The sequence below is a fragment of the Rhipicephalus microplus genome, chromosome 2 (assembly GCF_043290135.1).
Source record: "Rhipicephalus microplus isolate Deutch F79 chromosome 2, USDA_Rmic, whole genome shotgun sequence".
In the NCBI taxonomy this organism is placed as follows: domain Eukaryota; kingdom Metazoa; phylum Arthropoda; class Arachnida; order Ixodida; family Ixodidae; genus Rhipicephalus; species Rhipicephalus microplus.
Window position 1 is genome coordinate 205,663,454 of NC_134701.1, and position 15,210 is coordinate 205,678,663.

The following is a 15,210-nucleotide window of genomic DNA, read 5'->3' on the forward strand; positions in this document are numbered from 1 at the left end:
GACAGCTTTCGTAATTGCACTCAATTCGCGTTTGCAGCACTTGTTCTGTAATCGTTAACGTGCTGTTTGCGTCCGAAGTTATTCAGAAGTTAAGCTGGAGTACGAAGCATTCTATTGCGCCATGAAAAAAGTTATATCCGACCTATTCGGGAAATACTCGAGAAACAATACTCTAAATCACAGTCCTGGTTCTACAGGCTACACTTTCTGGCGTACATCAGCTCAAATTTTTGCCCGAACTAAAATTGAGCGTTAGCTCTCGATACTGCACTGTACGAAGGTCACGTTTACCTCGTGGGTGCGTCAAGAGACTTCAGCTCTTCTTAGCACCAATACCTAAGGTTTACTGCGCCACCGATGGCTTGGGATACTCGATCTTGTGCGAAACCTACCTCGAAAATGAAGACGAAAGTTCGTGATAGCTTTCACTACAGCTACACAGGGTTAATTATGTACCTATTTTTCAAGCGCGGTTCTGACTGGAAGAATGTTTAGCTTTTAATATCTCTTCCAAATTTTTATCAAGCTTAAAAAACTTGTGATATTTATGAAGTTTTTCACACGTAAGCTGTCTAATTCAAATTTTTGTAGCCCTGATAGCAACGCTCTGAGACGTTTTGTTACCCAACCTTCCCCACAAAATTGGCAGCATGTCACTGCATTCATTCAATCGCGGCATCGCTCTGAACGTGAAAGTGCGGTCAAACTAAAAAAAAAAACGCTTTGGCATACGGACTATTCCGCTAACCATCGTCTCCATGACTTCTTCTACCCTTATTGACTATTATACCAGCTTCCACGTGTGACGTCATCACTCAAAGCGCATAGGCTCTCTGTCCTGGAGTATTACCGGGCAATAAACTCGCGTCCACGCACTTACACTGTCGACTCCCACGTAGAGGATGTAGTCGAAGAAAGCACTGATGGCCGCAAATAAGCTGACGAAGATAGTACCGTCTCTTTGAGGCACTGTGGATATAAAGAATAACTATTTTAATAACCTCACTTGGACGGGTTGTTGCCTCACTTGCACAGTTCCATCGTGCAACGTGTCACAATCTGATTTATTCAGACTTTCTAATTACAGGAATTACACTAGCGTATGTTTCTTTGCTTTTATGTTTCTGAAGCACTTCACGAGAAATGTATGTTATTCGTACCACGTTGAACGAGGCTTACGTAAAACAACTGCTTCCGACTAGAAATTCTTGTTGCGTGCCACTCAGAACACTGCGTTATGAGAGAAGGCAAAAAGACGCTTCCAACAAAGTGAGCTCTTCAGCCAACAACAAAATTCAATCTCAGGCCTAACGTCGAGGCTGGAGTTTTTTTTTTATTATTTCTCTCTCCTACAACTCAAGACTGCCTAGAATGCCCATGACGCAGGGGTGACGTTAGCCCTCCTCGTCCCTACGTGGGATAAACCCGCGATCTTCCCCTATAAAACGGGAGTGGTTTCCTTCAGGACTTCAATAAAATTTTTTAGGGATGAAGCTCCTTATAACGGCACCCGTTCGTCTCCCGTAGCCGTTGTAGTGTGTAACAAGTATAACATTTTGACCTCCAAGGTGGTGCCGGTAAGAGATTTCTTCTGTGCTTTGTTGAACGATAAAAGATAATACTCAATGTACATGCCAATGACTGTTAAGGGGGAATGAGAGACAGGAGCATTCGGCTTTTAGTTAACGCACACGCTGCGATCCCCATTAGCAGCCATTGGCATGTACATTGAACACTATCTGACAAGAAAGGGTTGCTACGTTATACTCGCTGGGCGTAACCTCCTTAACTTTAGAAAGGTTTAGCGAGTGTTGAGCCGCAGCACCATGAACACAATGAACTAGTATATACCATGAACTCGAGGTGGGTAAAGGTGGGAAGTAGATACGAAGCGCAAGCCGTAAGAAAGTGTGCGTGTGCCACCTCTCCTTTAGTCCTTGGAATGTCCGCTGGATGGCGGTGCTTCTATATGGGGAATATATGATGAAAAGATGCGAGATGATGGTACTTGGAGTGTTGAATAGATGGACGAACGGACACACAGATAGATGCATGGATGGACGCATAAACGGACGCAGGGGCGAATGCATGGACAAACGCAGGGATGGACGCACGAACAGACGCACGCACGGACGGGCGGATGGGCGCATGGACGGTCACACAGAGGGCGCATGGACGGACGGAAGCAAGAACGAATGGACGGACGAATGCTTCACCCCACTCTCCATCATTCACTCCATGGATATGCTGCCATTTTTTTCGTCCATCCATCCATCCATCCATCCATCCATCCGTCCGTCCGTCCGTCCGCCCGTCCGCCCGTCCGCCCGTCCGCCCGTGCGTCTGTCTGTCTGTCCGTCCGTCCACCCGTCCACCCGTGCGTCTGTCTGTCTGTCCGTCCGTCCGTCCGTCCGTCCGTCCGTCTGTCTGTCTGTCTGTCTGTCTGTCTGTCTGTCGCCGATGTGTCAGCGATCGGTAATGTTTCAGTGTGACTGGAGCTATACTTATAGGGGGACCAACTGAAATGGGCTGTATTAATAGCTTACTTGTTCTTGCCACATCTTTACTACAGATGCACGTTTTCTTATACGCGTAGCACTGCAAATTGATTCTTGACGTTTAGGAACGTCCTTAAAGCATTCATTGCCGCATCAAGAAGGCATTGTAATTTCAGGCAATGAAGACCACAGGCTTCTTTTCAAAGCTTTTTTGAAACCTGTACAAGGCTTTTTTTTTTCGGTTTGGGCTTCGTCAGAATGCAGCTAATGCAGCCGGCACTTCGGTTTCAGAAGCGCAGCACGATCACAACTGCGATATCATTCAAGTGTGGAAAAGAAAAAATAACGGCTAACAAACACAAGAGGAAGACTGAACTAGAACTGTGACCACGCACACTGAAACCGAGAAAAAAAAGCCAACAGACGCACATAATCAGCCTGTTATGTGTCCTTTTTCCGTAGTGGGGAGGTCCAAGACCTTTAGCACACAAGCGTACAAGTGAACGGCCAGCGTACCAGTGGCACGGTGTACTCACTGTATTTGTCAAGATTCTTGACGTCAGGCATCACGCTCTCTATCTGGCTCCTGAGCTGCTGAGCCTTGGACGGCAGCAATTCTTGGTACCGCATGAAGAGGTACACCAGGTTGAACATGTTGACGCACTGCAACATGGGCCAAGCACATAGCTTCAACATCTGTGTTGTGTTTTTTTTTTCTCTTCCTCGCATGCATGTCACTTGCGCCGCTATCTTAGCATCTATGTTCTGTGTTGACGATGAGTGGCAGCGTAGCTTGTACTTGGCTAGCACAAAGCAGGGAAAGAAGATCATACGATCTGTTTAAAAAAATGGTTGGAGCTTCCACTGCGATTTTCAGGTAAGTCTAGATTACTGTTAATTATTTTAATAAAACACGGTCTTTTTTGTCATCCTTGTCTCTCTTGTACACATTAGAGCATCACCAGGTGAAAAAATATCGATTAGTGCGTAAACAAGAAATATCAGTTCCGATTCTTCTGCGAGACAAGGCTTTCAGGCTAGCTATAACCGTGCCCGACGAAAGAGCAACCGAAAATTGCCAAAAATGAGAAATCCTGGCCCATTAACCTTAAAACTTGATATCTTTTACACTTTATTTATCATAAGCTGCCGATTAACAGGACATAACAGAAAGCTCTGTTGGAACAAATTAGTAAGGAGGGGGGGGGGGGGGGGGAATCGTGAAAGGTTCTATAAAATTTAGCCGCCCATTCAGCCCAATTAATAAAAAAGCGCTCATTCGTCGGAGAGCTGGACATTCGTGCTTCCTATGCTAAAACATGTGTCTCACTGCTATCTTCATGTTTGTCAGGTATGGGAGCAGTCCAATGTAGAATAGTATGACGTAATATTTGCACTGCACCGAGATCAGAAACTTCGATAGCACGTCGGGAATATGTCGGGTAATGCCCCCATCAGAATTTAGCTCTAAATTATCGTCTCCTCTCCTGTTATATGTTTGCGGGGAGGGACGTATGCTTGTCGGGGAAAATGCCGACACAGAAAACCTAGCTAAGTTTCCTCATCGACATGTCGGAAATATGCTCTGAAACAGGTAGCTTTTCTTTTTTGTAAAGCGTGCATCACCGCAATAATACTTATGCTGCGGTGAAACACTCTTGCGTCGTCTGGTACCGAAAAAAAATGGTTTTGCGACATCAATGGCTCCCAGAACAAGAGCGAAATAGCACGCGATATTTCTGATTACCATTTTAGTGCGGACAGACAGCTTAACAAGTGCAAATTCTCAAAACGCAACAGTCTGCGGGGGAGCAACTACACGTTACGGCAACTGGGCCCTTTTGGCATGTGTACGCACTGGTTACTCGTATATGTTATCGCAGCATAGGAAACGCGAAAAAATAACACAAAACAACTTTAATATGTTGATCTATATACAGCAAGCTTAATGGTTTTACATAAGTAGGCTTAGAAAGCATTACTTACGAAAGCTCTACGATAAACTAAACACATTCAGCAAACGAAGCCCTCACCATAATACAAGTTCATTCTCACCCGATTTTTAACGCTACAGAAAGAGCTTCGTAATTTGTAGTCACAGCTCTTAAGACAATAATGTTAAAGCTACATGACATATTCTAAATAAATAAATAGAAAAGTTCAGTGAATGTGTAAAATTTCTACGTGTAAAGTCTATCAAAAGTATTTTGAAATATTCTAAATAAATCCGGTATGTTCAGGTTGTGAAACCACGACCGATTGTCAGTCGTTCCCACTTTAAACCTCGAGCATGATGACGTGTACCTAGTCGTAAAGAGGAAATTTTTTCATTATATTTATGAAGTGTGGCTGTGTGCCCGCCAGCAAGTTGGACACTGTTTCAATGAAACGAAGTTTATCACTAGTCTATCAAACTAGTGTGCGATGACAATGCGCGTTAAAAGAACGCCAGATGGTCAAATTTTCAGAAGCCCTCCACTACAGCGTGCCTCATAACCATATCGTGGTGGGTTCGGCGCGCAAAACCCCGGATATTATTATTATTATTATTATTATTATTATTATTATTATTATTATTATTATTATTATTATTATTATTATTATTATTATTATTATTATTATTATTATTATTATTATTATTATTATTATTATTATTATTATTAGTTTATCGAACCCGATGTTTGTAATATATCTGAGCTGTACTTGGCACTATGGCATTTGATGTCTCATGCTAAAATAATGGCTAGGCTTAATCTTTGGAGTAATATTTATCCAAAACTACCCCCCCCCCCCCCCGCACAGGTCCCCCTCTATGCTCCTCGGCCCGACGAAAGAAAACAGGCTAAGCGTTTTCTCTCTACCTGATGAGACATCGACGGCAGTCAACGCAATCGGGATGTAATCGCATGCACCCTTCGTGCGGCGGAGATTGACGGCTCGTTTTATCTCTGCTTCAGCCGCGTTCGTCCCCAGCGCTGGCACGCTTTTACTCGCTCGCAGAACACAGAATGCGCGAGGCGATGTTATAGATTTAGACTTTACACGGAAGGTGACACCGACAGCAAAAGTATGCCGAGTGTGTCCGTGTAATTGTTATCATAAAAAAAAACAAAAAAGGAAAGAACGTACAAAGCAGAAGGCCGCCAGCACCTTGATCGTTCCTGGGGTGTTCGTGAAGCACATCTCCTGTCATGGAAGAGAGAAGGCGATCCCATTAAGGTCAAGATATTCACCGTTATAGCCATCGAGATTGATATTTAAACTTTCGCTCCCTGTACGCGCACGTGTACCCAAGGAATATATCTACCCGTATTTTATTCGAGCAATACCGCCTCTTGAAGATTTTGGTAACGTCGAAGGGGACTCACCGCAACAAGATGGGCAGACTCTCGACACCGCAAGTTCTTCTTGGTGATGGTGATGATGATACTACTTCTTGGGTGATTGGCACTTACCCACTCAGTGGGTCGGCAGAATTGGGTGGATCATACAGACCGGATTTATTGCTACAACTTTCGAGTGTTAATAAATTTTCCAGATGCAAATGCAATGAAGCGCAAGTTATGATGGATCTTAATTTTAGCTTTCACGTCTCGCTGGCATTGCGAAAGAAGGATATCATCTTCATCTTTCCGCACTTGATTAGAATCAATGAGGTAACAACCATAAAAACGCAGTTTTTCAGACATCTTATGAATGTGGCGTATATTACCTATTTGGAACTTCTTTTATTGCATCAGATAACCCGAGCATTTATCTGAAGCATGAACGAATATCACCCATTTGGCTCATAAAAAAAAACGCCAGGTCTGCAAGGTAGGCGCAGCACAGTCACAGCGAAAGCTAGAAGAGCGGCCTTTCAGAGCCTTTTCAAAACACTCATTGGGTAACTACTGCAAGCACACTTGCTTGGCACCCACTAGGGCATTACTAATAAACTTTTGGGTAGTAGGCTAACATTCGCTATGCTATGTTTCATCATTCTTCTGAGAAGCGTGGTATCCGCTAAACACTTGCTAGGAATTTTGTGCCAATTGTCCGTGCAGTGGCTGACGACGATGATGGGGGAATTATGGCTCAAGTGGGTATGCGTCACAGTTGATAGGGAAACAAGAACAAGCTTTTGTAATGGATTGGAGCATTGGATGGCCTACTCGTTAGGCTAATCGCATTGTGCGATGACTAGTTGCTCTTTGGCTGTTGTAAAACGCTTTATAAGTCGTATTCACGCGATTGCTTTCCTGACATCAAGCCTTCCTAAGGCAAGGTTGACAACAAGTCACAAGCACCGGCGTAATTCAGTGGTATAATATTGGGCTGGCACCCAGCGGACCCAGGTTCAAGCCCCACTGTGTCATTGGTGCAAGGTTTACGGACACCGGCGGCGGCGGCGGACAACATGCAACTGCGCGTGACCCATGTTGTGATCTTATAACAACTTTCACTGTAAAAAAAGTGTGAGAAAAAATCACCCTACCTAATAGTGCAGTTTTCATCCACTGGTTTCTATGTGTGTTCTAGGCCAATCCACCAAACAAACGAACAAACCTTCCCGTTTTCCTTTTATTGCGATAGCAATTACAATGCAGTCTCCACTGGTTTTTTGCCATGGCCGCCGTCATTCACCGCAATTATATATATGGATACACAAGAAAGAAAAAAAAATCCATGCACGCTCGGCACCCAGCTCGTCGCGATGCGCCGATACGCGCTCATTTCCCACGCGTACTTCGCCACACAAACGGGGGGGGGGGGGGTAGATGCTTGTGTGCGCGCGCTTATCCTTTGCTGGGAAGAACCATGTGCCTTCGGCTTTCACCGGAACGATTTCGTTAGTTGCCGGGCCCACAAAGGTCACTTCGGTTACTGCACAGTCCCCGTTAGCGAAAAGAGCGCGCTTTTTATACACAGCGAAGTATAACAACTGGGACACTTCTTATTTTGCCCTCATCTATACCTGTGATTATGTTTCGTGCGTCGTTTTGTTGCGATAGCAATTATATGGACACTCTCAGCTGAATTTTGCCGCCGGCATTGGCGTCACCGTCACTCACAATATATGTATGTATACGTACCTATATATATGAAAACTCAAGAAATAAAAAAAATCTAGAAAAAGACTTCGGCGTGTGGAATCGAGCGTGGGACCTCAGCGTCGTGAATGCGAGGCGTTAAGCACTCAGCCACCGAGAGGCACCTCCTTCGGCAAGCTATTTTCTACTACTTACCGCTGTTGGCGGGTATCTTCGGGGGGAGAGAACTATTGCGTTTTCAGCATTATCAGCAAGATGGCGCAATGAACGAGCGGCGGCTCTCATCTCTCCCGCGTGCTTTGGCCCACAGAGAGGAGGGGCGTGGACGATCTCTCGCGCGCCCTTATCTCCCGATGGGGAGGATCATACGCCTTGGCTGGCGTTGGGCTTGCATTGGAGCGATTCTGTTGTAGTTACGAAAAGCACAAAGGTCACTGCAATTGTTGCACAGCCTCCATTTCCGAAAAGGGCGCACTTTTCAGACACAGCGAAGTAAGAACTGAGACGCTTATTCGCGTTCATCTGTACCTGTAAGTACGCTTCGTGCTTCATTTGTGCGTGAGAAACGCGGGGCACGTTTCGATCTGCTTGCCATTCTGCGTGTGACCTTCCAATGTGTCGTTATCGCGTTCATTGCTTCGCCTTTGCGGCAAAGCTGTGACTTTTTTTCGTTTAAACAGCTCATCACATGTCAAGCGGTAAACATTGCTAGTTCGCTCTCATACTGTGTGTGTTAGTAAAATTCAGGTTCTTTTCGATGTTGTAGAAACCAACTCTCATCACTCGGCGCCCGAGACGGACCACTCGAGGTGGTACAGCAAAGGGGTAGAAGAAAACGTACTGCCGTTATACAAATAGCGGCGTTTGACTTGCTGGTTGCTTGAAGATGAAGCAGACGCTGGAGAAGTTCTAGTAGGCTGCGAAAAACTTGTATTTACAGACTGTGCAGATTTTACAAAGTTACGGACATCATACAACCAAACAATAAACGCTTTGGAAATGAACCGTTTTCTGTAGGGCGACCCTACTGGATTCGGCAGAGCCGATGGTGCTTAACGCCTCAAGCCCTGCTCAGAACGCTTGGCGGAACTTGGCGGCCTCTTCTTATTCCCTCGGTGCTCCGCCCTTACACAACTCTCGGCGAATGGTCGCCTGTTCGTCCTTTGATAGAACAGTACACTTGGTTCATCAAAAACCTGCCACAAGGACGCCACCTCCGTGTACGTGAGGGCTCAAGCCCTCTCCCCAAATAACACAACAACCAAAATGTAAATAAAAGAAATCTAGAAAAAGTCATAGAGGCAAGGGCCAGCTCAGCGGCGCACAATTATCTAGACTTAGAGCTGCACGTATTGGGGTTTGCGACCATAGGAACGGCTTCCCTGGAAACATGCCAGCTTCTTGTCGACGAGGCGATAATCCGACTGTCCGCTGCGTGCTGTGAGACAACCAGCTCGCTGACCACACGGGATTCTACTTGCGAGCTCATTTGCAAGGATAAACACGGAAGCAGTCGAAGACACGTCAATGCGACAAAACGCACCAAATCGCCGACCGGGAGCCCGGTTCACGCGTCGGACACGCCTTCGCGTGTCTCAAGCCCACCCGCTTCTGAGGGCTACCAGAACTAAGCCCGACCGGGACGAAAGGTTCATGGCGATCCTCGAGGTTTCGTCAGGCACGTCGCCAGACGCGGCGGAGCCTTGAAAGCGCGCGAACAGCATGCAGCTGGGCCGCAGCAGAATCGAATTGAGGAGTCACCGTGCTGCGCCGGGTCTCGGAAGAGGGCCATCGATGCGCCGGCTGCAAGTTGCGTGAGGCAATTAGGGGGTCGTCACAATGACGTTTCTGATTCCACCCCTTTTGTGGCCCACGGGGGGGTACGTTTTTTTTCCTGAGTTAACAGGAACTAGAAAGGCGCCTCAGGAGCTGCAGCACTTCGGGAGGCGCTGTGCGTGCTCACGGTATCTACGGTCAGAGCCAAACTGGTCGGACACCTAGTGCCCTGCAAGCAATGCTGCGGGCCGTGGCAAATGCAGCGCTACGGCTGACATGCCTCCCCAAGCTTACGGCACAACGTAAATAAAAGTAAACTAAAACTGTCACGCATCCACCTCTTACCGCGGTCCTACAGTGTTGTTTTCCTGCGTCATTTGTGTGTGAGCAGCGCGCTGCACGTTTTGATCTGCTTGCCGTTCTGAGCGTTACATTCCAAGTTGTTGCTTCACCCTTGCGGTGAAACTGTGGCTTTTAAATGCGAAGCATTTCTTAGCGAACTTCGGCGAATTTGAGTGTATCTATCTATCTAGCCGCTTACGTTTGGGTGCTCTCGTGGTCACCCCCTTACCTTAGCGTGAACCAAAATGAGCATAGGAGGGTAAGATGGTTCGACAAATATGACGCGCTGGTCAAGACATGAATAACGTCACAATCACGTCGCGTACGTCGTCAAACACTTCCCGTCAGACAGGGGCACATACTAACGAGCGGGTATGTGCCACTGGTAAGAGGTTATGTGCCACAGGTGATTGACACTTAGTATCTACGCAGATACGACGAGAACACACATGGGCAATATTAACGGGTGAGTGTTAAGAAATATCCTACATCGGTAGCGTCGACCCGACCAATGCAAATGATAAATTTCAGGGTCCCAGCAGGAACCGAACCCAAGCATTCTGCGTGGCAGTCAAACATTCTACCACAGAGCTACGCCAGGTCTCGGAACTACTCTTCGAATAGACGCTAATCTTCTTGAAACGTCAATAGTGCTTGCAATACTGCCTACCCAGTTTTATAGCGGGATCGAATCACGGCTGCGGCGGCTGCATTTCTAATGGAGGCGGAAACGTGCACCCAAATCTGAGCCCGTGTGCTCAGATTTGGGTGCACGTTAAAGAACCCCAGGTGGTCAAAATTTCCGGAGCCCTCCACTACGGCGTCTCTTATAATCATATGGTGGTTTTGGGACGTTAGGTCCCACAAATCAATCAATCAATTACCCAATTTTATAAACATCACAAATGTACTCCTTTCATACAGCCGTCACGTCGAGTTAACGTCAATTGTGGTGAAGTGCCATGTTTTTGGAGCGAATATATTAATCAGTATTACAGATATTTATTCGTCACTCAGATGCGTCTTAGGTCGCGAATGAGTACTATGGGGTCGAAGGCCACTCGTTGACGCAAAAATATTGATATGAGTAAATTTGATGTCAGTACTCTTTTTAAGTAGCAGTGTCAAGGGCCAGCATCTTCGCGAGCATCAGCGCTTCATATCAGCTTCTGGTGTTGCTAAAACACATTTCCAGCTGACATCGTTGTGCAAGTGTAAAACTGGTTATATAAACAACTGCAACTCTTCAACTTATGTCTTTGCGTGCAACATTTGTACATATATCTGGCGTCATTTCATGGCGTGACGATAAAAAAAATGCAACACGGTCACCTTCCCTCCACGTGCTTCGCATAAAGTTGATTCCCAGATACGTGTGATCTGCCTAATTTTTTTTTATTTCGACTTTTTTTTGACATTGACAATATAAACACTTCAAGGGCATTCTTGCCGTCGCCGTGAGGTTGCATCAGGATTACCGGTACCGCTTATAATGAGCTGACTAGGGTTTTTTTTTTCTCGAAGTCACTGGTACGATTTTTTATATAGTAACTTGTCGCGTTTTGGGGGCTTATTTGCACATTCGCAGAGGATATAGTTATGTTAGTGATCATCGCGTTCTCCAATAGCACGTTTGCCACTCACTAATAGTTGTCGTCCGATGGCTATGAGTAGCCAATGTTGAAGTCAAAGCCGATTGGGGACTACCTTGGAGACAATGTTAACAAATTAATATGCGCTCTTGTTGATACTTACGCATATCTTCGCTGTTCAAAAAGCAATTTTTTCAACGTGCCTACGTACTTGAGTGACGTTTTTATCCTAATTGGAAATATTTTCAAGAAAGACATCTGTTAAATTTCCGCTTTTTGGGGGGCTTCTTTTGTGATGATCACTTGCTCGTTAGCTCCGTAACGTCTGGTAACTGTGTTTCGTATTAATCCCAAACAGAAAGCAGATAGCATTACTATGGTGGCTAGAAGGGGGAAGCGTGACGCGCAAAGTATGCTCGCCTTGGAAGAGGGCACGGAGGAAGGAAAAGGGTTTTCTTTCCTCCGTGGGAGAGGGGCACGCGAAACATAGCGAATATCCTGGCCGCCGCAAGAGGCGCTGGTGTAGCAATAGGTGCGTCTGTCGTCCGAGTTGACGAGCTGGTTTGGCGGCGGATGGACGTGTTTTGCGAGTGCTCCAGATCAGCTGCGCAGATAAGTGTTCTTGCATGCTTCGAGCTTGTCTTAATTAATTGATAAGGCAGTAGTGCAAACCTTTGATGGTCTTATTAAATAGTATGCAGGGTTGGGGGAGGGGGGGGACTGTCACCTGGTTCTTTGTGTTTTTTTCTCCTGCCACCACGGGGTGGGAGCGCAAGTACACCAACCACGTAAATATTTGAAGTAGATTTTAGATTTTTTTTACTTAGGGCAGTGTTTGTCGTACTCCGAGTTCTGTAATTATTGAGAGGGGGAATTCAGCTACTCATGGACACTGCTGAATTAGTGTCAGAAACACTGTCAGAAAAAAAAAGACATGGTGAAAAAGACATGATGCGGGGCGGGTTTAAATTTGGAGGGTAGTGCAGATGTGAATGCAGAGGAAGCTGACGCCAAGTGTAGACAATGTGAGGTCGATGAAAAAAAAAATGGAGAAAATGGTGATTACCCAGAGTGAACTGATGATGAGAATCACTGAGCTGGAGACTGCGTTGGCAGTCGATGAGCAGCCGATAGCGGGAACGGTAGGGCACCAGCACCCAGAACAGCGGAGAAGAAAGGGAAAATAGTTCCGGAAAAAACAGGTTCAATAATCACAAGACCCAACTTCCGCAAAGTAGTTGTGGGAGTGGGAGGAGACAATGTAGCCGGGGGTACAAGCGCAAGTAACCTCTAGGTTCGGGACATTCAACAGAAAAGTCGGAGCACGTAATAATTGCCGGGGACTCGAATTTAAATCGATGCGCAGAAGCAATCAAAGACAGCGTAAGAGGTGACAAGAGGGTTTCAACAGGGACGTTCCCAGGACATAAGTTAGAATCCGTTGAGGCAAGCGAGTGCAAAACTTGACACTAAAGCTAATGGACGAAACCCCGTGATGATTGCGGCCGGTCTAAATGATGTTTAGAATGAAGAATCGGCAGCACTAGTGACCACATTGGCGAAAGGGGTCGATGACATGCGCACCATTGCCCTCAGGTACAAAAGTGGTACGCACGATAACAGAGGTACCGGTGCGTTACAGAAACCTGCAAAGGGCGGTTGTCGACGAAAAACAAGGAGCTATGGCAGATGAGTCGAGATACAGGCTTTGAGGTAGTCGAAATAAACAGAGAGGTGCATAGGTGGGGTAGTTTTTATTGAGACAGAATTCACTTCGATAGGTCATGAGGTGGGTTGGCGACTTGCAAAACAGGCAGTAGCTTTTTTGGGGGCACGCGGGCTCTTCTGGGTCTAGGGTAGCTAGTAACTAGAAAAAACAGCCAGGGGGACTCTTTTACAGGTGGTGTAGACAGATACGATTCTAAAGTGGCACCAATATACGACAAGTAAAGTCCAAGGAATGAATCGACGTAGGCACAAGGGCCAAGCTAATTCAGGTGTAGGGTATACTAACATGCAGGGCGACAGGAATAGGTACAATTGGGGAGAGATCGAAGAACAGCTAAGGGAGGAGAAGCTGATGGTATGTAGGTTTGTAGAAACACATCTTAGGGACATGGAACAACCACCTAGCAATCCGGACTATGCATGGAAATATTGTAATAGAACAGAAGGCAGCTGAAAGGGGTGGTGGTGTTGAAGCATTCATTCATAAAAGTACAGACTGGCAAGGGGTCAAGCAGTAGTGCAGGGAACATGGTATTGGGGCATTTATTCATAAAAGTAGAGACTGGCAAGGGGAACATTTATAACTAAATGGGAAAGTGGCAGGGCAGATGATGCTCCTGGGTTCTGTATACTTGTGGACAGGCGCAAAAGCCAGAGAGGAAAACCAAGAAATGGTGTACCAGATTTGTGTGTACGTTAAAGAACACGAGGTGGTCAAAATTTCCGCAGCCCTTCATCACGGCGTCTCTCATAATAGATAGATAGATAGATAGATAGATAGATAGATAGATAGATAGATAGATAGATAGATAGATAGATAGATAGATAGATAGATAGATAGATAGATAGATAGATAGATAGATAGATAGATAGATAGATAGATAGATAGATAGATAGATAGATAGATAGATAGATAGATAGATAGATAGATAGATAGATATGTGGGGTTTAACGCCCCAAAACAACCGCATGATTATGAGAGATGTCGTAGTAGAAAGCTCCGGAAATTTCAACCACCTGGGCTTCTTTAACGTGCACCCAAATCTGAGAGATGGGCCTACAACATTTCCACCTCCATCGGAAACGCAGCCGCCGGAGCAGAGATTCGATCCCGCGACCTGTGAGTCAGCAGCCGAGTACCATAGCCACTATACCACCGCGACGGGGCATAATCATAATCATATGGTGGTTTTGGGATGTTAAACCCCACATATTAATCAAGCAATGGTGCAGTGCATAGAAAATGACATTAATGAACTAGGAGAAGAGTGCAAGGTAATCATATCATAAGATATGAATGCACATATAGAAGATATGGATGGATACACTGACCCAGCAGGCAGAATGCTAATGGATATGTGTGAAATGCATGATTTAATCATTTGAAACAGTACCGAGAAGTGGGAAGGGCAGATAACTTGGGAGGTGAGAACGCTGCAGTCGACCATAGATTACACAATCATGTCACATAGGATGTATGATCGGCTAAGGGTGACGAGCATAGAAAAATATTGGTCCAGAAGCTTAGGTAGTGATCACAAACGTATCAAGCGGAGTTTCGGAATAGAAATGAAAATGGGAAGAAGGAATTATAAGCAACCACATGATCATATTCATTCAGAAAGGCAAATAATAATAGCAACTAAGGATATTGAGAAAATAATCAATGAGAATACTAGAACAGAGAGGACGTACACAAATCTAACCTGATTGTTTGAGTTAGGGCTTGCTAAGGTATGACTCAAATCAACTGGAAAAAAGAGACACCAACACAAGAGCTGGTGGGATAAGGAAGTTAAGAGAGCCATAGTAAGACGTCAGGAAGCCTCCAGGGAACACAGGTATGCTAAACAGAGAGGCGTACCGGAAGATGATGTTGAAAGAAAATAGGATAAATTTTTAAGCTGCAGAAGGGAAGTGTACAATCTGATCAGTGAAAATATTAGAAGAATGAGAGCGCAATAAATGGTGGAAGTAAACAAAAAGGATAGAAAGGCAGCTGCAAAGTTTTGGAGCCATCTAACTTCTCTGAGTAATAAGACAAGCATGGAACAGAGGTTTTCAACAACAGTTCAAGGGGTTAGGCTAGAAGGGGATGAGGCAATGGGATATATAAGAACCATAACGACAGAAAAATTTAAACACCAAGGAAGCGCTGCATTCACTATACCAGATGAGGGTGCACCAATTAGTGCAGTGGCTCCACTGGGACAAGAGAAGGAAAGGGCAGAGAAGAGGGTT

At 45.5% G+C, this 15,210-nt stretch overlaps 1 protein-coding gene across 1 annotated transcript; it reads right to left on the reverse strand.

Moving 5' to 3' along the window:
* Positions 1–343: 343 nt before the first annotated feature.
* On the reverse strand, positions 344–5,682 carry LOC142793510 (uncharacterized). Its single transcript, XM_075885782.1, has 4 exons — positions 5,628–5,682; positions 3,035–3,161; positions 881–969; positions 344–388 (listed from the first exon to the last, which is right to left on the reverse strand). The coding sequence occupies exons 1-4, from the start codon at positions 5,679–5,681 to the stop codon at positions 344–346; spliced, it is 315 nt and encodes a 104-aa protein (XP_075741897.1). The 5' UTR covers position 5,682.
* Between the last annotated feature and the right edge of the window lie 9,528 nt (positions 5,683–15,210).

Excerpts from the sequence above, each read along its gene's own strand:
- LOC142793510 (XM_075885782.1), bottom strand. The coding sequence starts at position 5,681 with ATGTGCTTCACGAACACCCCAGGAACGATCAAGGTGCTGGCGGCCTTC. Across the intron at positions 970-3,034 it reads CAAGAATCTTGACAAATACA|TGCCTCAAAGAGACGGTACT; the intron begins GTGAGTACACCG and ends TTATATCCACAG. Across the intron at positions 389-880 it reads TCTACGTGGGAGTCGACAGT|GTTTCGCACAAGATCGAGTA; the intron begins GTAAGTGCGTGG and ends TTTTCGAGGTAG.